At 39.9% G+C, this 25,554-nt stretch overlaps 1 protein-coding gene across 1 annotated transcript in view; it reads left to right on the forward strand.

Annotated features, from left to right (window-relative positions):
* LOC117359712 (putative gastrointestinal growth factor xP4) overlaps positions 1-25,554 on the forward strand; it is a 92,390-nt gene that overhangs the window by 8,212 nt on the left and 58,624 nt on the right. The window contains exons 2-3 of the mRNA XM_033942927.1: positions 3,656-3,809; positions 3,905-4,064. Of these exons, the coding sequence (XP_033798818.1) occupies positions 3,656-3,809; positions 3,905-4,064 (314 nt within the window). The remainder of the gene's footprint in view (positions 1-3,655; positions 3,810-3,904; positions 4,065-25,554) is intronic.

A 25,554-nucleotide genomic window follows, 5' to 3' on the forward strand; every position in this document is an offset into this window, starting at 1 on the left:
AGAATTACATGTGAAATTTCAAGCATGCACAAAACTAGTCTTCCAAACAGAAGATATTTGGGCAAATTGATATTGAAGACTGGTATGCAGCTAACTATGCGTGTACAATGTGACCTGTCGCAAGAAGGTACAACATTTAGGTGTGTAAATGACATTCTATGTATGCCATTAATCTTGGAAAATCAGTGCATAAATCACATTTTGCTCTGTCTTTTTTTACTATGTTAAATTTCTATTACATGCATATTTATGGAAGGTTCAATATCCACATTTAGGATTTAGGGCTAACTCATATGCAAGGCTCCTTACTTTATGTTTAAGGCTTGCCCAGGCTTCTGAAAATTGGCTCCCCTGTGTGCTGAATGCCTTATTGCAGTTTTTCTCAGCCCTGTCCTAGGGAACCCCCCCCCCCCCCAGCCAATCAGGTTTTCAAGATATCCCTAATGAATATGCATGAGAGAGATTTGCATATAATGGAAGTGGCAGGTATGCAAATCTCTCTCATGCATATTCAATAGGGATATCTTGAAAACCCGACTGGTTGAGAACCACTACCTTATTGTAAGATTATTGTCATCTCTGTTGCAACCTGGAAGCCACAGGATGAGAAGAGTGCAGAAGACACAGTTCCTCTACTTTGGGCACTTTATTGAAATATGTCTCTTTAAATATAAATATATATATATTCTGTTAAAGGTGTTATCATAAACTCTGAAGAAAACCAGAAGAATAAACTCTTTAAAGGACCTAATGAATGTTACAATGCAACTTTCACTAATGCTCAATGTGAACTTTCACACTTTGTTTTGAGTTTATTTTGGTGGGCTAAGACTCCCTTTGTCCTGGAAAACTTTTCCTGTATTGAAATATATATTTTAACACGAATTGTTGTGAGGTGTGGTGTTAAGGTAGCTGAAGTATATTTTTAGTCTCTTTGTAACAATATATGAAACTGTTGTGAACTGTTCTTTTTTTTTCTTCTTCTTTTTGTATTTTGGGGATTATTTTTTACATCAATATAAAAGCAAGCATCAATGCAAACGATATGTTTAATCCACGTACAGCAGCTGTGCATTTTGTATGTATCTATTCTGTAACTGTTCTCCCTCAGCTGCAATTGCACACCAGATTTCTGGCAAATGCTTGATGAAAATGCCTCCTTGCACGTTCTGATGTATTTGCACTGTTACAGATTATACGTTTTGTTTTTTAAGGCTGTTTATATCCTTTTTAGTTCTGACCCAGCGATATTTGACTTATAACAAAGTTGACTTTTGGATGGGAGGAGGCATTTTAATGATAACATTACAAGCTGCTGGTCCTGCTTTGTAAATCTTTGGTATACCTAAACCCAATAGGAGATTTGTTACTGTATGTACATTTTTCCTCCATAAATGAAGTACTGTTTTTGAAATCTAGAAGTGTTTATTATTCTCATGGAACTGACATCAATAAAGGCTGTATTATTTTCAGGTATGTATTTGTGCATTGACTATCATTAAGTAGAAGACCAAGAAAAGACTGTTGCTGGAGCCTTCTGTCACCTGGGGCTCAGCTCTAGCCTGATAACAAAAAGTGGCCTGTAGTCTACTTACAATGTATAGGGATGTATTATAGAAGAAGCAGCATGAGAGTGGTAGTAAGAAAAACTTCAGTCATTTCTGATGATGGAGAGTGTAGTGCAGTGGTTAGAGCTACAGCCTTAGCATCCTGAGGTGGTGGGTTCAAACCCTGCTCTGCTCCCTGTGACCCTGGACAAGTCACTTAATCCTCCAGTGCCCCAGGCACATTAGATAGATTGTGAGCCCACTGATTCAGATAAGGAAAATGTTTTGAGTACCTGTATGTAAACCACTTTGAATATGGTTGTGTAACTACAAAAAGGCAGTATACAAGTCCCCATCCCTTATATTAAAGGGAAGAGAGGCAGATATGACTAAGGACAGCATAAGGTAAAAGATAAGAGGACTAGAGGCCCAGATGTGTCTGCAGTAGAAGAGATACAGACAAGAAGTTAAAACTAAGTGACTTCATTTATAGGCACTAGAATGGGGTGGAGATTGTATGACTACTAATATTTTACCTAACAGCATCAGCAGCCATAGAGCTTAGCTGGAGAATGGTTTGTTTTGCCCCTCTAACCTGAAAAATGTCCCGCTGCCCCTGACTTTAATAAGAAATGTAGCATTATCATATGATACGATTCTATTTGGTACATCAATGAGAACAAGGAGTCAGATTTCATCAAACAACAATAAACTTTTATCGATTATGACAGGGGTCGCCATTCAAAATATCACAAGTAATTGGAAAAACTGCAGTAGATTAAATTATACCTTCTGGTGGAATTCGTTGTGTCACATTTATAAAATGGAAAGCATAATTGCTACTCAAAAAGGGTATTATAATAAATTTTAAAAGATCTGGGGACCATTGACAACTTATTGTAATGAATAGACACCATTTTCTAGTGAAAGTATATTTGCAATTGGGGGGAGGAGGGTGGTTTATAGTTTAATGTGGGTTTAATCAAAAGAAAAATAATATTTGTATATTTTTTATTAAATGTTAAAGGAAAGGGGGGGTGGGAAGGGAATAAATTTATATATTGGATGTTATATTAGAAAGAAATGCAAGTGATGTATTTAATTTCAAATGTTTTATTATTTGTACATTTGATGTAAGATTAAAAATGAATAAAGAATTTAAAAAAAAATAATAAGAAATGATAGCCTGCAGGGCAGGTACCTTATAACTAAAGAAGTGTGTATGGAAAGGAATAAATAAACCAGGTAAGGCCAATTGGTCCATTATTTCCCAACATTACTATGGTACAATTGTGATAACCTTCATAGCGTGACAGGACTGTCTTTAAAATTACTGATAAATTGGAAGAATGAAATAATCGGAGAAAGAACTGGTTCTGCTGGGAAAAAAATACATTTTGTTATTTTTCTCCTGGGCATTATTTTAGAAGGCAACATCATAATGTTAATGATGTCATATATACCGCTATATCTCCTACTGGATTGACAGCAGTTTGCAAAAGATTACACAAATTTTACAAAAAGTGATTAAGAACAAAAATACTGAAAACTATAAATAATATTGCTAAACATCATGAACATAAGAATTGCCTTCCTGGGACAGACCAGTATCAAGCCCAGTATCCTGTTTCCAACAAGGGCCAACCCAGGTCCCAAATAGTGAAAACATGGTTGAGTGAAACCCATTGTTCAAAGAGAGAGGTTATCAGTAATTTACGAAATATAGAGTAAGTAGGTATACAGTCAACTCCACTTAAGTGCACGCCCTTCAGACCGAGTCGCTACGGGCGCTTAAACGGAGTATGCACTTCATAGGAGTACCACTTGTTAGTCATGAAAAATTACAGTGCGCTGTAGTCAAATGCAATAAAACTTTTATTCAACCAAAAACACACCAAATACAATAAAATATAGGTACAGTTGTAGAAACAGTATTGTTCGGTCTATGCAGTAGCAACTTTTTTTTAAACCAACATTCTACTGAAATAGTCATTGTTTCTGCACGCAGATTGCACGATTCAGGCTGTGTATCTGACTACTGATGCTGTAAAAGCTGTCCATAGTCGTGACAGCTATTTATCTCCAGATAACAACCTTTGTGTGTGTAGGGACTTCAGCGCGTCTGAGAAGAGAACACATCTCTGCAGGTGGTTCATTAATCATGATGACAGCAGCAGCATCTCCGTCATCATCAGACTCATGGATATCGGCAGTGTCCTTTATGAATGTACAGATATCAGATTAGTGCTGTCAGATGATATGGTCAGATTGTGTCAACAGCATATATTTCAAACTTGTGATGAGAGTCCAACTGGGAGTTCAATGGATGAAGTGTCTGCTTTATTTGTCTCATTTAGATGCATGAACGAAGCTCGCCCATCGATAGCAATTTGAAATCGATGATGAGACTCGACTCCATGCCTCCCGTACCATATGAAGAGAGTCGAGCACCGTCATTTTTATTGCCAGCTCGGGGGCTGGATTCTGTGCTTGCATCAATCACTGCCATCACATATTGTAAGACGAGTGACCTGTAATGACATTTGAAGTTTGTGATTATCCCTTGGTCCATCGGCTGGATCAAAGAGATTGTGTGTGGCAGCAGAAACATGAGTTTGATGTTGGTTAGTCTTACGGTCATTGCTGTGTGCTGCACAGTTATCACATAGTATTACAATGTGCCTCCTACGCCTTCTCATCAGATTGTCAAATCATTCAATCCACAATGTCACTGTCATCCATGCATTTTTATTGCTTTCATATTCAACAGGCAGGTGTTTAATGTTTTTGAAGCACCAAGGATTTCGATTCTTCCCAATCACCAGTGACTTGAGTTTTACAGTACTATCCATATTGCAACTGAGCAGCAATGTCAATTGTTCCTTTGGCACCTTGAAGCCAACAGCTTTGCTGTGTTTGAAAGCCAATGTTCTGTCAGGGATGGCACACTAGTAGAGGTCTGTCTCATCGGCGTTGAACACCTAACATGGTTCATATCCACCAATGACTGATGACAACACTTCCGTGACCCATCTTTCAGCACCAAATTCATCTGCGTCTTGTTTTTTGCCATGCTGCTTCTTAAATTTTATGCCATTATGAACTTTCTACCTCTCTAATCATCCATTTCTTACTTTGAAGTCTTCTATGCCCAGCTCTTCAGACAACTGTGCTGCTTTCTCCATCAGTATGTCCACTGATTGGCAGTTGTCGACTTCTAGCTTCCGCAAACCATTGCAGCAATGTCTGTTCAACGTCTCCAGCCTCTCCCTTACCTTGCTTACGATGGCTAGCTGAAGGGATGCCTACTCCTTCTGGCCAGCAGGCCTGTCTCTTCAAAGGCGGGTCTCTTCCTCGGTGCATCCTGGGATGCATCAGAGAGGAACCTAATGCTCTGATCATCCCAGGTTGTTTAAGGCCCCCTCCTATAGGAGAGGCCTTAGGCATCTGGGCTAATCAGAGCCTTAGGCCTCTTCTTGAGTCCATGATTTCACTTCTTATTAGAAGTGAAATCTTGGGCTCAAGGAGGGGCCTAAGGCTCACTTCTCATTAGAAGTGAATTCTTGGGCTTAAGGAGGTGCCAGATTGGCCCAGATGCCTAAGGGAGGGCCTTAAACAACCTGGGACGATCAGAGCCTTAGGTCCCAATCAAAGGAAGCAAAACAGATAAAAAGTCAGAAGAGGAATAATCCTGCTCAGTTATAAAAAGAAATACTAAAAATCTATCACAATACAGTCACACTTGTATCTCTATATTGTTACCTCAAATTGATTACTGCAACTCACTATATGAGGGTATCGCAATAAAATTTCAGAATCAAATTCAGCTCCTGCAAAACACAGCAGCCAGACTGATTAGTGGGCTAAAAAGATTTGACAGAATAAGTCCTACATTACATGCTCTGCATTGGCTACCGGTTCAATACAAGTCCAGAATCAAATTTGCTTGCATTATTTTCACGCACTAACTGGCCAATGTCCATCATCAATAAGTGAGCCTGTCATCTACTTCACAGCACAGGCTCCATGAAACTCAATAAGAGAAGGGTCTTATTATATCCAGCTTTATAAAATGTCAAATATAAAAGACATCATGAGCACATCTTTGATTTTCTGGGAACTAAAATCTGAAATGACCTACCAGCTGAAATTAAATCTATACCTACATAGTGCTCTTTTTGCATGTTGCTGAAAACCAACTTCTTTGAAAAAGGGACTTTGCTCAACATACGATACCTTACAATGCTGTCTTTGATTTCTAGCTTTTTGTTCTTATTCATTCTGTTCTTAATTTACTCTTTGTAAGCTTTTTGTAAACTGCTTTGAATCCAGTTGGAGATATATAAGACACCATTAGCTTTACTACTCCTCCCTGTCTTCTATTTTAAACAGTGAAAAACTCCACACCAGCCCTGTAAACATAATCAGAGGCAAGCCTCCACCTCTTTGGGATTTGAAATTACTGGTCCATAACATTAAATTTACTTTTTTTCTCTCCAAAAGATGTGACAGCTGATTCCTTGATTACATGATAACAGGGCTTATTTTATTTGTCTGGGAGAACAAATGGCATTACTGAGCTTATCTTTTGTTGAAAACCTAGATATTTAACCTACATTCATTTCTAGTTGCCAACAGTAATGAGACATGACTTGTAAAGATATAAGCTCAGCGTAAAGATTGATTAAAGATTAATACAGTGTTAACCACAGGAATGCCTATACATATACACAGAAATATTTATTTTTGTTTCATAATATAATGGATTAGTGCATTGCAGATATGAACTGGCAGGCAACATGGCTGTTGATATTTTAATGATTTAGCTGCCTATGTATGAGTTAAATGGCTAGATTCAGCTGGTTGAAAATTTTGTGCAGAGTGACTAAATTAGGAGAAGACAAACTTTTCCCTCTTTTATTTATTAAATTTTGCCCTAATGCTTCAAGCAGTAATACGATCGTGGGGGGGAGGGTGCCGGATCGCGGGGGGAGGTGCCGGATCGCGGGGGGCGCCACTCGCAAATCGAGGCATGCTCGGTTTCCGAGGTGCCGATTTTGTGAATGTTTTGCTCATTTTGCAAAACACTCGCAAACTGGTGCACTCGTAAATCGAGGTACCACTGTATTAAAAAACTGGAACAAGATCTGGAAGATCTGACTAATCGTAGCCGTAAAAATAATTTGCGTATCATAGGGCTCAAGGAAGGAATTGAAGGAATAGATATTAATACTTTCCTAGCGAATGGCTACCCAAAGTGCTTCCACTGGATCCCACATGTGAAATTGATATTGAATGATCCCACCTGGTGCTATCCCGAATGAGACAGAATCAGACTTCCCCATGTCCGATTGTTGTCAAGCTCCTGCGCTTCCCACAAGCTCTTCAAATATTTTCTGCAGCCAAAGCACATGCTGGAATCGTTATCGACGGAAGAAAAATCCTCATAGTTCCTGATCTCGCTCAAACTACCTCGAGAAAAAGGAAGTCCTTCCTTGCTCTGAGACCGAAACTAAAATCTATGAATGCCTGCTATGGTCTGCAGTATCCAGCGCATATGATCATAACAATTAACAACACCACCAAAGTATTTGACGCGCCTGACCTCCTGCAAGAATATCTGGACCAGTTATAATCGAAATGATCGAAACTCTGACTGGCTCGTTCTCTTTCTGACTACCTGACATCGCACGGAGTTAGTAGATGACTTTGTTCTCAAACCCTGCTGCCAGTTTCTTAAACTGTTTACCTTAACGTATTCCACCTCTTCCCTTCCCACTCTTTCAAGATCGTTGCTACCTCCATTTAACTTATATGCATTGGCTTCCTTCTCTTAAATTCAATGTTTTCTCTTACTGTATGCTCTGTATATAGTCCTTCTCTCTCTTAATTATAAACCTATAACTAGTTTGACTTTACGATTGCTTTGTTATGTTCTTCAATTTCAACCGCATTGTCTGTATTTCATCTAACTGTTGTGAACCGCCTAGAACTCCCTGGGTATGGCGGTATACAAAAATAAAATTATGATGATTATTATTATTACTTGATAAACAACTAAATTTACATAAATAATCCAAAAACCAACAAATAATACTATAAAAGGAAAATAAAAAAGAGGAAAGAATCATTCAATTAATATATCCAATTATCCAGAAAGGGGTAATTTGCTTGAATCCCTCATGGGGAGAAGAAAATAATAAACAGAAAGCATTTCCATGGAACGGCTACTGAAGAGGCTAGAATGGTTCTGCCTTGCTTAGATGATAGTGACCTCTAGTGGCGATATATTGTATTGTGATCTTTTTATGCCATTTGTTTTGCTCAGTAAGATTCTTTCCCCTTATGTAATGTAATGTAATTTATTTCTTATATACCGCTACATCCGTTAGGTTCTAAGCGGTTTACAGAAAATATACATTAAGGTTAGAAATAAGAAAGGTACTTGAAAAATTCCCTTACTGTCCCGAAGGCTCACAATCTAACTAAAGTACCTGGAGGGTAATAGAGAAGTGAAAAGTAGAGTTAGAGGAAAAATAAAAATAAAATAAACATTTTAACAAGACAGCATTGATCTAAATACTTTGGAAGGTAGAAGAGAGGAGAGAAAGGAATAGAAGCAGAAGGGGGAGCCGTTGAACAGTAGAATTCTGGAGAAATTTAAATGAAAGAAATAGAACAAAACAAAGACAAAAGGCAAAACAATAGATAAGATTAAAGATAAATCATAAGCTGGAAAGAAAAATAAAATAAAACTTTGTCTTCAATCACTCTTAGGTTAATTTTGAAATGTTATTCTGATCTCTTTGCAATGCTATGGTTTCTGTTAGCCAGGATTAAATGGCTTGCTTTTGTAGTTTTGATTCAAAACAAGACTTCAGAAGCTTTCATTTCAGTTGCCTTCAAAAAACTGTAAACGTGTGACGTTCTGTGAACATCGTACTGGCAGACGGTGTTTTTGGTCAGGACTTTCAGTTAGTTACACAGGCTCAAACTGAGAAGAGTTGGCAAAAGTGTAAACCTGGGCAGGAACTGTTTTATTTCCTGTTTTCTACTGCTGCTACTCTCCCATGCCTTGCTATTTCTATAACAATGGGTAATAGAGATGTGTATTCATTTTCTGAAGAACAGTACATTGTGATGGATAAAGGAATTTCTAGTTCATATACAGTACTGTAAATCAACCAAATGATATGGGGCAAAATGAAACATATGGTTATTAACGGCCATAATTATTTTTAATAGCATTGCAATGCAGCTTATGAGTCCAGACTATTAGTATTACTCTACATTGCTTTCCAGATAGTGCCCTTTTTAATATTTCTATGAGGGTGAATCAAAAATTAAAGGCAATTGTTAAATTACACGCTAATCGGAACCGATCTAGCAAAATGCAACATATGTACTTGTATGTTGCTTGTTTGATAGTTCATCCATGCATAGTGAAGTGCTCAGCCTTTAGTTGTGTGGCAGCCATGAGGTATGAAACATGGATACTCCATTAGAAGATTGCATCATTGAAGCGTAACTTGTAATAGAGCGCTTTCTTTGGGCAGAGAGAGTGAAACATTTGGAAATTCACCATTGGACATTGACTCAGTATGGACATAGCACCATAAATCAATGAAAGATTTAAAGCAGGATGAACAGGTCGTTCTGGTGGCCCATCAACTTCACACACACACGAGTACAATGACAGGGCAGATGCATTGATTAGAGAAGGCCAACAGATAATGGTGTCTCAATTGGCTGCAAATTTGGATATTAGCTAAAGATCTGCATTTGCCATAATGCATGATGACTTGGGATACAGGAAAGTCTGTGCACGAGGGTTTCCCAAACAGCTTACTGATCTGCAAAAGCAATGGTGTGCAGAGGTTGCGACACAGTTCCTGAGATGATATGAAGAAGATCTGAGTATTCTGGAGAGAATTGTCACTGGCAATTAAACATGGAAGCATCACTGTGACCTGAAGAGCAAAAGACAAAACATGATGAAATAAAGGAAGATGCGCTCACCAGGCTTCGGGAGAAGCCAAAAATCAACTTATCTGCTAATTGAATGATACAACAAATGTGTTGTCGTGCATGGGGACTATGTGGAAAAGTACTATGTTCAATTGCTCACAGTTACTTCTATTAAAGTCGTTAAGTGGATTTTACCTTTACTTTCCAATTTACCCTCATATATAAATGTTCAATGTTTTATTTTGTATTGGAGGGATTTGTCCACCCATCCCCATCAATCCTAGTCTAAATACTTTCTTGAGTAGGTTAGGTAATCCGCTCTGGTCTAGAGTGTATTTCACTCTTTTTTTTTTTTTAATTAATTCTTTATTCATTTCAAATCTTAAAACAAGTACAATAATTACATTTATCAATTTAACTTTCAAATACACTTGAAATCTTATAATTGGACCTCATATTATAGAATAATATCCCCTCCCTTATTCAATTATGAAAATGATTTATTTTATTAATATTCAAAACCAAATTCCCTCCCCCCACCCCCCCCTTAATGTCTTAAAATTTTTATTCAGAGAAGAATAATTTTTAATCTTTACAATATTCTATTAATGGCCTCCACACATCTTGAAATTTGTTATAATTTCCTTTTTGGACAGCTAGTGTCCTTTCCATTTTATAAATATGGCATACAGAGTTCCACCAAAAACAATAATTCAATCTATTCCAATTCTTCCAATTATAAGTGATCTGTTGAATGGCAACCCCTGTTAAAATTAGCAATAACTTGTTATTATTAGATGAGATTTGTTTCTTTGCCCTCATTTCTATACCAAATAAAACTGTGTCATATGATAATACCACATGACTTTCTAATAGGGAATTAATTTGATTCCTGATTGATTTCCAAAATTCTAATATATATGGACAATAGAATAACAAATGATCTAAATCCCTGCTTCAAGATGACAATGCCAGCATTTATCAGATTTAGAGCTATCTAATTTTTTTAAACGAACAGGGGTCAGAAAACTCTATGCAGCAAGAAAAACCACATTTGTCTCATAGATGATTTCACTCTTTTTTTGATAGGTGTACACCATCTCTGCTCAGTCAAAATGCTCATGTTAACACTATCTATGAAGCCACCTATTTATCCCCAGAACACAAGCTTCTCTACCTTGGTCTTCACTCTTGACAGGAAGTACTGAGGAGAACACTGTTGCTGCACTTATCTGTGCCACTTTTCCTGCCAAAACCAAGAAGCCACTTTTTTTTATTAGTTATTTATAGATTTACAAACTTAAAGAGAAGTATACAATACTTGAATACAGATTCATAATAATAAACCCACAAAAGTTTATGGTGAAACAAATCACCAAATAATATGCAAACAAGAAGGGGAAAGAAGAATTTTGCCTCAACAATATCGCAGAAACCCAAAAACAAGAAGCAAAAGAGATGTCCGAAAATCAACCAAGGGAATACTTTATTAAATTAAGAAACATAAAAATAGACACAGTCTATGGTGTAATGTCCATATAACTCAGTCTAGGTCAGGGGTGTCAAAGTCCCTCCTCGAGGGCCGCAATCCAGTCGGGTTTTCAGGATTTCCCCAATGAATATGCATGAAATCTATTTGCATGTTCAGCTTTCATTGTATGCTAATAGATCTCATGCATATTCATTGGGGAAATCCTGAAAACCTGACTGGATTGTGGCCCTCGAGGAGGAACTTTGACACCCCTGGTCTAGGTGAAGCTTAGATTGTCCCAACTAGGATCCCAGTTTCAGCATCCATAGACGCCTTCATCAGGGGATGACACTAAATCAACAAAATATAAAGCAATGATAAAATGAATGACCATAGCAAAAATGGATAGAACATATAAAATGAACCAAGTACAAGCATAAAAACATGCAATATTCAAACGTAAATCTAAATACATGCAGAATGTGAACCAAATACATATAAGAACATAAGAACTGCCGCTGCTGGGTCAGACCAATGGTCCATCGTGCCCAGCAGTCCGCTCACACGGCGGCCCCTAGGTCAAAGACCAGCGCCCTAACTGAGACTAGCCCTACCTGTGTATGTTCTGGTTTAGCAGGTACTTGTCTAACTTTGTCTTGAATCCCTGGAGGGTGTTTTCCCCTATGACAGACTCCGGAAGAGTGTTCCAGGTTTCTACCACTCTCTGGGTGAAGAAGTACTTCCTTACATTCGCACGGAATCTATCTCCTTTCAACTTTAGAGAGTGCCCTCTTGTTCTCCCTTCCTTGGAGAGGGTGAACAACCTGTCTTTAGCTACTAAGTCTATTCTCTTCAGTATCTTGAATGTTTCGATCATGTCCCCTCTCAATCTCCTCTTTTTGAGGGAGAAGAGGCCCAGTTTCTCTAATCTCTCACTGTATGGCAACTCCTCCAGGCCCTTAACCATTTTAGTTGCTCTTCTCTGGACCCTTTTGAGTAGTACCGTGTCCTTCTTCATGTACGGCGACCAGTTCTGGACGCAGTACTCCACAATGTCCGTACATGACTATTAAATACCTATAAAATATAACCTGTGTAGAGAACATACAAGTAGAACAGTTGAAAGTAAAAAGCAATTTAGGAAAATTGAAAAAACATAAAAATGTTATAACATCATGAGAAGCATATATGAACATAAAAAAAGACATGTGTGGCATCATAAAAATATGCAGACTAAGTCACACTGAATATAGTAGATGGTGTGTGTAATCGTAGCTTAAAGGGCAAAGAAGTCAAAGAATTACTGTATAACTGGATAAGACTTCTCAGTATGCAAATAAGCAAAATATATATCTGACTTATAAAATAAGTAAAGTGTTCTCATACACTCAGAATTGTGAAATTTGACCAAGAGCATTAGCTCCTATAGCCAAACCCACCACCCCATCACTGTGTATGACTTATTTTGAAAAAAAGCTTGAAAAGGACATACCGTTCAAGTGCTCAACTAATTTTCAATGGCAAAAGAGAGAAAGAAGTTCCCACTTAGCTTTCAACTGTGTCAGCAGGTCCCGACATGGACCATGTTTCAAAATTCTTTCTCAAGGGACCCAGAGGGTGATGTAAACTGCTCAAAATACCAAGGAAACACCTTGTAATCTGTGAATTAAAATATAGAATGTCACTCACATGTGATTGCACAATAACCATGATTAAAGAGAAATTCTATAATACAACTCTTCAAAAAGCAACACAGCTGACAAAGGTGGTGGGATTGTAGTATTAGACACTAAGAACTATTTACAAGAAGTCTACAGACAGCTATCTGACCCTATGTATTACCAGCTTTTAGCCAATGATCCCACTGATGAACTAGTGCAAGCGATTTCAAATTTCCTAATACAGGCACTTGAAGTTGGAACCATTTCAGATAAAGAATTTAGATTTCTTCTGAGGACACATCCTAGGATTCCAGTTATTTACTTTGTCCTTAAAACACATAAATCATTAGAAAATCCACCTGGGAGACCTATCGTCTCGGGGATTGGTTCAGTTCTAGAGCCTTTAAGTGAGTTTATAGATTTTTATCTCAAGCAAGAAGTTCCTAAGATCACATGTTATGTAAAAGACACTAATGATATGATACAGTTTTTGGAACAAATGCATGCAGTCCCTTCACACGCCACATTACTTATATTGGACATAACAGCTTTGTACACAAACATTCCCCAACCAGCAGCTATTTCTATCATAAGAGACCACTTGGACATGATGGATCTGTCCAGGAACAGAATACAACTTTTGGTCCAACTTGCACAAATAGCTTTGAGCAAAAACTATTTTCAGTTTGGTCATGAGTTTTACGTACAAGTGAAACGTATGGCCATGGGGGCAAAAATGGCCCCTTCCATAACATGTCTATATATCGCAAATTTTGAGCAATGGTTTTTGTATACCTCTGAGCATTATAAGAACATTTTATGTTGGAAGAGATATATTGACGACATATTCGCAGTATGGGTGGTGTCACAACCCCAGCCCTCGAGCTAGGCTTGTTCCAGATAGAAAGCCACAAAGTCCCAGCATACAGCTGAAAAGAGCAGATCAGTGTGTTAGTTCTGCTGCCCACAAATCCTCAGACTCTGAGCCTAGGAAGTCTGCTCAGGTGCAGGAGCTCAGGGAGGAGGGGGAACACTATAGGAACAGCTTAGAAGAGCCTGAGACTGCCTGTAGGAAGGAACAGCCCAGAAGTCAGCCTAACTCTGAAAGTGCTCAGCTGTTGAAGCTAATTAAGGCTCAGGAGAAAGCCCAACAGAAGCAACAGTTTGCCTTTCCCCCACACAGGTCAGGGCGTGGCCTGTTTAGAACCAAAGTATAATAATAATAATAACAGTTTATAAACCGCAGTACCGTTAAGTTCTATGCGGTTTACAAAAGATTAGTGAAGTACAAGTTGAGTTGACGTACAAGTTGAGTTAACTTAAGGGATGTGGGAACAATAGAGAGAAAGGGCAGGAACACCATTAGAGAGGGGAAAGAGAGGAGCCCAGGAGGTTTAAGTCAGTGAGCCCTGAGCTGGGGAAGAGAGAGGTCACCAGGGCCAGCCCTCCTGAAGATAAGCTGGATAATGAGGTTGAGATGGAAGCAGTGGAAGCTTTTCCTGAGGCAAGCCAGCCAACCAGTCTACAAACAGTAGAAGACATGGACACTTTCTTTGAACCGGCTGAAGAGTACATGGATGAGAGTTAAGTGGTCTTTTTTCTACTGTTTTATTGCATTTGCTGATAACTTTTTGGATAACTGGAAGATTGGCGTTTTGCTGACAAGTGTGAGCAGTGCATGTCTCATTGCAAAATATCAGTGCCTTTATTTTTGGGACTTTTTCTGTGAGCTTGGTTTTTTTCTTTTTGTTACTGCTTATGTGAGACTCTGAGGTTAATTGAGGGAAGTGTGGGGTGAGTCCCCTGAAGATCTTTGGGTTGGGATCGTGGGGCCAGTGTTGGCAATTCTGAATATTGTGGACTCGACTACACCCCTCCCCCACCTGCTTATAGAGCTGGTGTGGGAAGCCTATTATAAGCCAAGCAAGTCCAGTGGAATGGACTGAAACAAGGAACTCCTTGTAAGGATTAATATAAGGACTGTGAAGTGTTTGCACCCAGAAAGGGGGTAGTTTGTTTGAACTGTGAAGCAAAGACTATTCAGCCATAACAGAGAGCAGAGCGAAACTGTTCCATACTTACCTGAGAGCAAGGTGAAGGTCTGCCTTTTGGGCAAGACCATATGTTGTTTTTTTCTTTTTGTTTTGCACACAAGTTTGTGTGAAATGAATTGCTGATTCCTGGCAGTATTGCTGAGCCAGTGGTACTGCATAATTAAAAGTTTTGTTTTCATTATGAACACTTGGTTTTCCTGACTTTAACTGTGTTATTTGCATTATTGCAGCCAGCAGGACCTTTCAACTTTATGAAGGCACGACCGGGACTTTTATTTTGCACACTGCCCAGTAGCCCAGGTGAGGAGCCGGTACTGGGAGTGTGACAGTGGGCTCTTTAATAGACATAAGAACATAAGCAGTGCCTCCGCCGGGTCAGACCATAGGTCCATCCTGCCCAGCAGTCCGCTCCCGCGGCGGCCCAAACAGGTCACGACCTGTCTGAATCACTAGAAGGGGCCCCCTTGCCACCTTGGTTTCCCATTGAGTCCTATCTTCCCATCGAAGTCCTAACCCTCCGGTCTTGCACATGCACGACCTGGTTGGGTTTCTATACTTATTTCCTGGTTAGCTTTCTATACCTGTGTTACATCCCAGCACCTCTCTCAGTATCCCACGATCCCTTTATCCCTCAGGAATCCGTCCAATCCCTGTTTGAATCCCTGTACCGTACTCTGCCTGATCACTTCCTCCGGTAGCGCATTCCAGGTGTCCACGACCCTTTGGGTGAAAAAAAACTTCCTTGCATTTGTTTTGAACCTATCTCCCTTCAGTTTCTCCGAATGCCCCCTCGTACCTGTTTTCCCTTTCAGCCTGAAGAATCTGTCCCTATCCACTCTCTCTATGCCCCTCATGATCCTGAAGGTCTCTATCATATCTCCCCTGAGCCTCCTTTTTTCCAGAGAGAAGAGCCCCAGCCTATCCAACCTCTCGGCGTATGGGCAGTGTTCCAGCCCTCTTACCAGTTTCGTTGCTCTTCTTTGGACTCTCTCAAGTACCGCCATGTCCTTCTTGAGGTACGGTGACCAATATTGAACGCAGTATTCCAGATGTGGACGCACCATCGCTCGATACAATGGCATGATGACTTCCCGCGTCCTGGTTGTTATGCCCCTCTTTATGATGCCCAGCATCCTGTTGGCTTTTTTCGAGGCTGCTGCGCACTGCGCAGATGGCTTCATTGATGCATCCACCAGCACACCCAAGTCTCTCTCTAGACTGCTGTCTCCCAGCAATCTCCCCCCCAATTTGTAGTTGAACAACGGGTTCTTTTTCCCTATATGCATGACCTTGCATTTTTCCACGTTAAAGCGCATTTGCCATTTGTTTGCCCAGTCTTCCAGCTTGTCCAGGTCCCTTTGCAGGTCCTCACACTCCTCCCTGGATCTAACTCTGCCGCATAGTTTGGTATCGTCTGCAAATTTTATAACCTCGCACTTTGCCTCCTTTTCCAGGTCATTGATAAATATGTTGAAGAGTAACGGCCCCAGCACCGATCCCTGTGGCATACCGCTCGTGACTCCCCGCCAGTCAGAGTATTGTCCCTTTACTCCGACCCTCTGCAGTCTACCCGACAACCAGTGCTCGATCCATCTGTGCACATCCCCTCCCACCCCGTGGTTCCACAGCTTCCTAAGCAGCCTTTCATGTGGCACCTTGTCGAAAGCCTTTTGAAAATCGAGGTAAATGATGTCTATGGGTTCCCCATTGTCCACCCGACTGCTTATTCCCTCAAAGAAGTACAAAAGGTTCGTTAAGCATGACCTTCCCTTACAGAATCCGTGCTGGCTTGTTCTCAGTAGGCCATTTCTCTCGATGTGCTCGCAAATACCATCCTTGATCATAGCTTCCACCATCTTCCCTATAATTGAAGTCAGGCTCACCGGCCTGTAGTTTCTGGGGTCACCCCTCGATCCCTTCTTGAAGATAGGTGTGACATTCGCCAGTTTCCAGTCCTCTGGTACCTCACCAGTTTTCAAGGATAGGTTGCAAACATGCTGGATTGTGCCCGCTATTTCTTGCTTTAGTTCCTTCAGAACCCTTGGGTGGATCCCGTCTGGGCCCGGCGATTTGCCGCATTTTAACCTGTCTATCTGTTTGAGGACATCCTCCTTACTTACCTCTATGTGTTCCAATTTTTCAGCCTGTTCCCCACTTATGAGCTCCTCTGAATCCGGTATGTTAGATGTGTCTTCTCTCGTGAAAACCGACGAGAAGAACGTGTTCAACCTCTCAGCTACCTCTTTATCCTCCTTAATCACTCCTTGAAGTTTTTCTAGGGTGGATTAATACTTGTGATCCTAATCTACATTTCACAGCCCATTTTCACCACAATCATATTTCATTCTTAGACCTAACTATAGTTCTTTCCAAGGGTTCCTTCACCACTACAATATACAGGAAATAAACCGTCCGTAACAATTTGTTGAGTTACGATAGTTTCCATCCTAAACACTTGAGGGATAACATTCCAACAGGGCAATTTTTCAGACTCAAAAGATTGTGTTCTACTCAAGAAGATTTTGTCATTAAGTCCCAGGACATGACAAAAAGATTTCTAGGACGGGGATACCCTAGTACTGTTATTAAGAAAGCATACAAAAGAGCTTTTAACACCCCTCGGGGCATTCTCCTACATCCACAACGTCAAACATCTGAGTCTTCCATAGTGTGTGTATTACCCCACTCCAATTATGCATTTAAAATCAAGCAAATTATTAAACAACATTGGAGCATTATGCAATATCATCCTGAGTTTCAAAATTTGCCCAGATTTGCGTTTTCTAAGGGATCCAATTTAAAACAACAGTTTGTGCGGTCTCAATTTATGCCTACAGGGGAACCCATTAGTTATAGTGGACAACAACCATGTGGTCATTCCAAATTTTGTCAATACAGCACTACACTGTCTCAGCTCTCATTGCCGAATTGGGTTAAAAAGAAAGCTCTCCATATGTCCACCAATTGTGAGACCCAGGGGGTTGTATACATAGTCCAATGTCCCTGCCTGTTACTCTATATTGGTCAGACGTCCCGCAGTATCAAACTCAGGATTTCTCAACATTTAAATAAGATCCGCACCAAAAATTGGAAGCACCTTTAGTGCAACATTGGGTGGACAAGCAACATACCATTGCAGATTTCCTTTTTCCAGTAGTAGAAGCCCCCAAACTCTCACGAGGAGGGGATCTTTCCCGTACCTTATGGTTTAAGGAACAACGTCTAATTCTTAAATTGTACACTTTACATCCTGAAGGCTTGAATAGTGAAATAGAATGGCAAGCTTTTTTGTAGTTCTGTTGTAGTTAAGTCCGTTTCCGGGTTTTACTATTCACTTACTATTCACACTCTGACAGTTTGATCAGGCAGATAAGCCCATTTCTGGGTTTTACTATCCACTTACTATTCACTCTCTGACAGTTTGATCAGGCTCAGCTGAGCTGTGCGTAGACCCTCCTTTCTTGGGACTATGCTAGCACATTCACCTTTGGTATTTAAGCCATCAGTTCACTCGGCGGCTCTACAGCTGTCATATGAATGAAGCAGTGAAGCAAAGTTGCGTTATGGCTAGTACCCTTTCTAACTTTTTCCTGTGTTGCTCTTTGAAGAGTTGTATTATAGAATTTCTCTTTAATCATGGTTATTGTGCAATGACATGTGAGTGACATTCTATATTTTAATTCACAGATTACAAGGTGTTTTGCCCATATCACACTACTCTTATTTCCTTGGCATTTTGAGCAGTTTACATCACCCTCTGGGTCCCTTGAGAAAGAATTTCAAAACATGGTCCATGTCGGGATCTGCTGACACAGTTGAAAGCTAAGTGGGAACTTCTTTCTCTCTTTTGCCATTGAAAATTAGTTGAGCACTTGAACGGTAGGTCCTTTTCAAGCTTTTTTTCAAAATAAGTCATACACAGTGATGGGGCGGTGAGTTTGGCTATAGGAGCTAATGCTCTTGGTCAAATTTCACAATTCTGAGCGTATGTGAACACTTTACTTATTTTATAAGTCAGATATATATTTTGCTTATTTGCATACTGAGAAGTCTTATCCAGTTATATCATAAAAATATGAGCATTAAAAAGATATGTGTGGCAACATAGACGTCATATGGGCATAGTTATATTGAAACCAAACCAAGATGTATAAAAGATGGCTAAGCAATTGGGTAAAACTGGTGAGCCACCTAAAAATATATTTAAAAGAAATAAAATACACAATACAAAATATAGTACTCAAAATATATTGCAGGTTTGAAAATCATATATTTAGACTAAAGAAAAGATCCTGTTATGTAAAAGGTAAGGGGAGCATAGGCATATTGAAAAAATCATTATGGAACAAAACAATTAAAATGGCAAAACAACTAAGAGCTCCTTTTACTAAGGTGCGCTAGCGTTTTTAGCACGCACTGAAGATTAGCGCGGCTAACCCCGCGCTGCATGAAAAATACTAACGCAAGCTCTATGGAGGCGTTAGCGTGGAGCAAAGTAGCGCACGCTAAGCACGTGCTAAAACCACTAGCGCACCATTGTAAAAGGAGCCCTAAGAGGAGCATGGACACATTAAAAGTATTAAAATAACTCTGCAAGTGCTAGAGAAAAACCAAAACATCATAATGGAGTGAGTAAAGAGGTGAACATGAAACCAGGCAGAGCAAGACAGTAAAAACAAAGAAGCCAACTGTAGAGAACCAAATGGAGAAAACATACAAAACAGAGAAAATGTAAAGACAACATGAGGAAAACGATGTAGACAATAAGAAATTTGATTATTTAGTCCACAAATATTAGGGACCAAGAAAAGAAATAAAATGATAATAATAATAATAATTTTATTCTTATATACCGCCATACCGAAAAAGTTCTAGGCGGTTCACCACAAGCAGAGCTAATGGTGCGATGCAGATTAAATACATCAGATTTGAATAAAAGAAACTTATTGACAGTTAAAAAAACAGAATGCATTTAAGTTACCAACCTAACAGGCCGAACTGATACATACAATACAGATAAAATACATCAGGCTGAAATCTGAAAGAACTTGTTAAGAAATAAAACAGGATGCATTAAGAAACCAACCTATCAAAAAGTTGTGTCTTTAACAATTTTCTAAAATCAAAATAGGAAGAGACCTCTAGTATAATTTTTCCAAGCCATAAATTCAGTTTGGTGGCCTGAAATGAGAGGGTTCTCTCAAGGAATTTCTTGTAGCGACAAGATTTTATGGAGGGATATGTAAACAAGTGCACTCTACGTGTAATCTTATTAGCGTGACTCAAAGGAAAATGAGGCACGAGGTAACCTGGTAACAAACCAGAAACTGATTCATAACAAATGCATGAAAATTTAAATAAAATTCTAGATTCTATCGGTAACCAATGGAGTTTCAGATAAAAAGGAGTAATATGCTCCCATTTTTTTAAACCAAAAATGAGGCAAACAGCAGTATTCTGAATCACTCTCAATTTTTTAAGAATTTACTTATTAGCACCTAAATATATAATATTACAGTAATCAAGAATACTATTAAGATCAATAGTCTCTCCTACAGCATAAAACGAACTGGCTGCCATCTTTTTACCTCCAATGCTGTCATCTTTGAAATATATAATTTTCCAAGAACCTTACATTACATTAATGACTTCTATTCCGCTTGTACCTTTCAGTTCTAAGCGGATTACATCAAAAAGATAACTGGACATTTCCAGGAAGAGGAATACAATCAAAGATGTTGGGCCTAATACATCAAGACGATATCTGGACGTTTTCAGGAAGAGGAATACAGTTAAAGGCGTTAGGTCTAAATAACATTTTGAGGGGAGGATCCTAAGGGGGGAGAGAGGGGAGATGAGTGGGAGTTAGGAAATTTGGATGAATTTCTTGAATAGTATGGTTTTGATTTCTTTTCAAAAAGCTTTGAGGTCAGTTGAAGCTGTCAGTAGGTTGGTGATGGAGGGGTCCAATTTAGCTGCTTGTGTTGCTAGTAGGCTGTCGTATATCTTTTTGCGCTTAGTTCCTTTAAAAGGGGGGTAGGAGAAAGGGGACTGGGTTCTCCTCTGTCTGGAAGAGAGGTTTCTATTTAGGCGGTTGTTTAGGTGGGAGGGTGCCATTCTGTTTAATGTTTTGAATAATATGCAATATAGCTTGAATTGGATGCGGGCTTGTATTGGAAGCCAATGTGAATCTAGGAAGGCGTTGGTGATGTGGTCAAATTTTCCAAGGGAATAGATCAGTCTGAGGGCAGTGTTCTGCACGGTCTGTAGTTGTTTTATTAAGTGGGTGGGACAAGGAAGGTAGAGGATATTGCAATAGTCCAGTAGACTTAGGACTAGGGATTGAACTATGAGTCTGTATTGTTCTTTGCCGAAGAATTTTCTAATTTTGCGAAGGTTGCGCATGGTAAAGAATGCTTTTTGTGTGATTTTGTTGATTTGCACCTGAAGAGTGCAACATCTATCTACTGTTACTCCAAGGAGTTTGAGAGCTGGCTGTATAGGATATTTGGTGGTTTTTATTTCTAGTTCAGTTATCGAAGGGGTTTTGTCCTTTTCAAGCAGTAGAAATTTAGTTTTGTCTGGGTTGAGCTTCAGTTTGTGTTCTGTCATCCATTTTTCCACTGTTTCTAGGGTTTTTACCAGGTTATCTGTTGTAGTGGGGTCTTGTGAGTCAAAGGGGAGGAGTATGGTTATATCGTCTGCATAGCTGAATGAGGTTACTTCGAGTTTGTCTAATAGGGTACCAAGGGAGGAAATGAAGACATTGAAGAGCATGGGTGACAGTGGTGAGCCTTGAGATACTCCGCAGGGATTGGTCCAGGTTTCCGAACCCACTTTTGATATGTTTAGTGGGATACCTAGCAGCATAATTCGGGCCAATGTTAATAAGCAATATTGGACAATAATATGACCTTAGCAATCCCTCCCTAATATCTCAGATCTTGACACCTGGCTGACAGCACACCTTCTAGGACATTATGGGCTCCTTTTAGAAAGGTGCGATAATGTTTTTATCGCATGTACAGGATTAGCGTGTGCTAGCTGAAAATCTACCACCTGCTCAAAAGGAGGCAGTAGCGGCTAGCGCGTGTGGCAATTTAGCGCACGCTATTCCATGTGTTAAGGCCCTAGCGCACCTTTGTAAAAGGAGCCCTATGTCTTGTTGGCAGGTGATGCCAGCATACATCTAATCTAATCTTTTATTTGTGCGTCACGCATACCTATTCAGGCTCAAGGCGACATCAAGAGAGGAAGGATTAGGAGGAGAGAGGGGAGGAGGAGAGGGAGGGGGAGGTAGGAGGGGTGAGAAGAGGAGGGGGAAGTAGAAGGGAGACGTAGGAAGAGCGGTGAGAGAGGAAGATTATGTATCGAAAAGATGGGTTTTCAGTTTCTTTCGGAAGATGATGTAGCTAGGTTCTGTTCTGGTTGTTTCTGTGAGTCATCAATCAGCACTACTCTTTTCTTCATAGGCAATATGGCTTCTGATCCTGCAGCTCGTGGTGGCGTGGTTTACACGTTTTGGTTGCTTCTGATTCTGAGATAGTTTCATTTCTTCTATTTTCATGTCAGCAGTTTGGTTCTTCCGTTCCAGGGAAGAGAACAAAAACCAGTAAATTCATCACCCTGATTTTATCTGTTCCCAGCTGTCATGTAATGGTTCAGATTCATCTTTCATTCTGTTGAAAATCTTTGATACAATACCTCAGGAAATATCCCATCAATGTAGTTCATTGGCATGGGTGTTTCTTGATACTTTCCTCAGTTGTGCCACCTGATTTCTGAAGGGATCCATCTGCACGTCTCTTTCACAATGAATTGACCCCACACCATCAATCAGGATATCTGTAGGCACAAGTAGTGACAGTGTTTGCAACATAGTTTTTTTCCGCCATCTTCCTGCTACTTAGAGCTCTGGTATTTCTTCTAAAAAAGAAAGAAAGAAAGAAAACAGCTCCCAAATTCCCTCAGCTCTCTTCCAAGTAGTTTACAGTTTTACAGTAGTTTATTGGATTCTATGTACCACTCTTCCATAAACTAACTTCTTTACTGGGAGATCTAAGGCTTCAAAATCTGATTTCCTATGCTTGCTTACACACCTGTTATAGATGTATCCCTTCAGCTAAATCACAAGAAACACATTAAACAGAAAACAGATAAAGATTTGTGTGCACTGCTTGCAGTCCACAATAAAGACGTTTTTTTAAAAAAAATGTGTTCATGGATCCAAGAGGTGTGTAGACTAGTATGGGTCCCTGTAAAGGGTTTTAAAGAACTGATAAGGCATTACTTATCAAGAACCTGTGAAATATACTTACCAGAAGTGTTCTTTTCACAGATAATCAAAATTTGACCTAATTAACTTCCTTGTTTTTCCCTTCCAACCATATGCCAAACAATTCTATCTATCTAATTCACCCTGCTAAGTGGTGAGTGGATCTATTTAGCAAGACTGGAAGATAGGCCAGTATCAAACTTGCCAGTTTTAGGGAAACTTACTAAAATAACTGTTTTCCTCCACTATCTTGATGTTTGTGATATTGGGGAGTTTATCCACTTGTTCCAATCAGGATTTTCATTTATGGTCTTTGGATAGAGAAGGTGTTACTTTATATATTGAATAATATCTGTAATTCTCCAAAAAGCTTTATGGCAATACTGAGGGAAAATTCCAAGAGACTTTGCTCATCTGAATTGTTAGCAATAAATCAATTTTTGTATGTGAGACAGAGGGCCCTCAGTTCACAGTTCTTGTTTTTTTTTAATGGAAGTGGGAGGCTAGGTTGGTGTCATGGAACCCCTTCTGTTGTTTGGCATATGTACTGAAACGCCTATTGTAAATTGCACTGGATGCCATTGATATCCTTTCAGCAATATCCAGAGTACTGCCTACTCAAGGTGAATATTACTTATTATGACAGATATATTGGAACTACCAAGACTGGCTTATTTAGTTGATTTATTTTTGCCTGGCTTCCTGAAGTAGCTCTGAACAGGTTACAAATCAGATACTCAAGCATTTACCCTATCTATCCCAGCAGGCTCACAATCTACAGTTGACTCCACCTAGGTACATGTTGGTTAAGCACATGCTTCGGTTATCCACAGCCTACCACCATGGTCCCCCTTTTTTTTTTTTTTACATTAACGTCAGTGGACAAAAACTCTGGATATTTGCAATTCTGATAAACACACAATCCGCTTATGCGCACTGATGTCATAGGTCCTACCTGTATTCTTTCACGTAACATTCACTCTGGTTAAAAGCAATTTCATAGATGAGCCGCATGTTTCGGAACAGCAATCTTGGCCTGGCCATGTGTTCGAACTTTCGGAACTGCACCGTGGCGTCGCATGGACAAAAATCATTGGCTTTGGCTGAACGTGACCACCGTGCTGATGCCAGATGCCGCTTAGGCATTGTTATTATAGTACTTGTACATAAATTGGAAGGGCCTATCCCCTGAAAGTGGTGTACACCAGGTCCTTCTGCAGTTGCTCACGTATGGTCTCCCAATTACAGGGATAGAGACCTATACCAAATGTAGCGAAGCTATTGGCTTCAAGGTGCCTGCCTGTTGAATATGAAAGCAACAAAAACCAAGGGATAATCGCAAACTTCAAACATGATTACAGGTCACTCGTCCTAAGATGTGTGATGGCAGTAATCGATGCAACCACGGAATCCTGCCCCCGAGCTGCTGATCTTGCGAGAAAAACGATGGTGCTCGACTCTCTTCACATGGTACTCCGATTAAGCGCATGCTCTGTTTAAGCGCACATGGCAAACCAGTCCAAAGGGCTTGCACTTAAGCAGAGTCGACTGTATCTAATGTACCTGGGGCAGTAGAGGATTAAGTAACTTGCCTTGGGTCACAAGGAACAGCTTGGGGTTTGAACCTCCAACCTCAGGGTGTTGAGGCTGTAGCTCTAATTATTATGCCACACTCTCCTCTACATTTTATTTGACCCCCAGCGGCTATATCTTAAGGTGGCAGAGTTGTTCTTTTCCCAGCAGATCAGCCATGGTGTATTGGGCAAGTTGGATCATTCTCAAGAGGATGCTGGCTTCTTTTTTTTTTCCTCCATCCCATTAGAAGGTGGCATAAATAACAGTCTGAGGCAACAGTGTGTGCCATGAACCTCAGTCTCTGATACAATAGCATTGCCTCTGGACAATTGATATGATAAAGGATCTCACCTGCTCATTTTGCTGTTTATTACATTTTTAACTAGCAGAGAAAGAAAAGGTAAGTTTCTGGTATGACCCAGCACAGACTGATTCTGACCTCATTTTTTCTGAGACTGCAGTTACTGTGTAAGGGTCAGTCACTTTGGATTTGTTTGATGTTTGCAGCTGAATCTTTTATTATGTTAATATAAATAATGTTCACTTTAATCTGTTTGTTTTTTGTATTAGCTCTCCATGGCATGTAGGATAGATACAATCACCTTTCTCTAGAATATCCTGGAACAGTCCTGGCAGCCACAATGTAATCTTATAATTCAGATCCCCACCTTGGACCTGTTATGTGAACCTAGATCTTGCCACAGACTCTTTACTTTTGCAATTCTCGATGCATTTAATTTTCATGTATCATGCCATGCGCCACAATTTATCATCCTATATAATAAAAGGCTAACTCGCGCATGCGCATTCCTATCTGCGTGCTTCCATGATCAGTAATTCCATGGCCGCAGGAATGCGCATGCGCGAATCCCCAGCACCTACCTACACTCGCCAGAAGGATTGGATCCCAGGCTGGACATCCTGCTCTCCTGTCGGCTCCTCTCACAAGCCGCACCAGCGTTACAACGGCCGCACAAAGTTTTTCGTGGTGGCAGCTCCTCAA

The sequence above is a fragment of the Geotrypetes seraphini genome, chromosome 4, assembly GCF_902459505.1.
Source record: "Geotrypetes seraphini chromosome 4, aGeoSer1.1, whole genome shotgun sequence".
Classification (NCBI taxonomy): domain Eukaryota; kingdom Metazoa; phylum Chordata; class Amphibia; order Gymnophiona; family Dermophiidae; genus Geotrypetes; species Geotrypetes seraphini.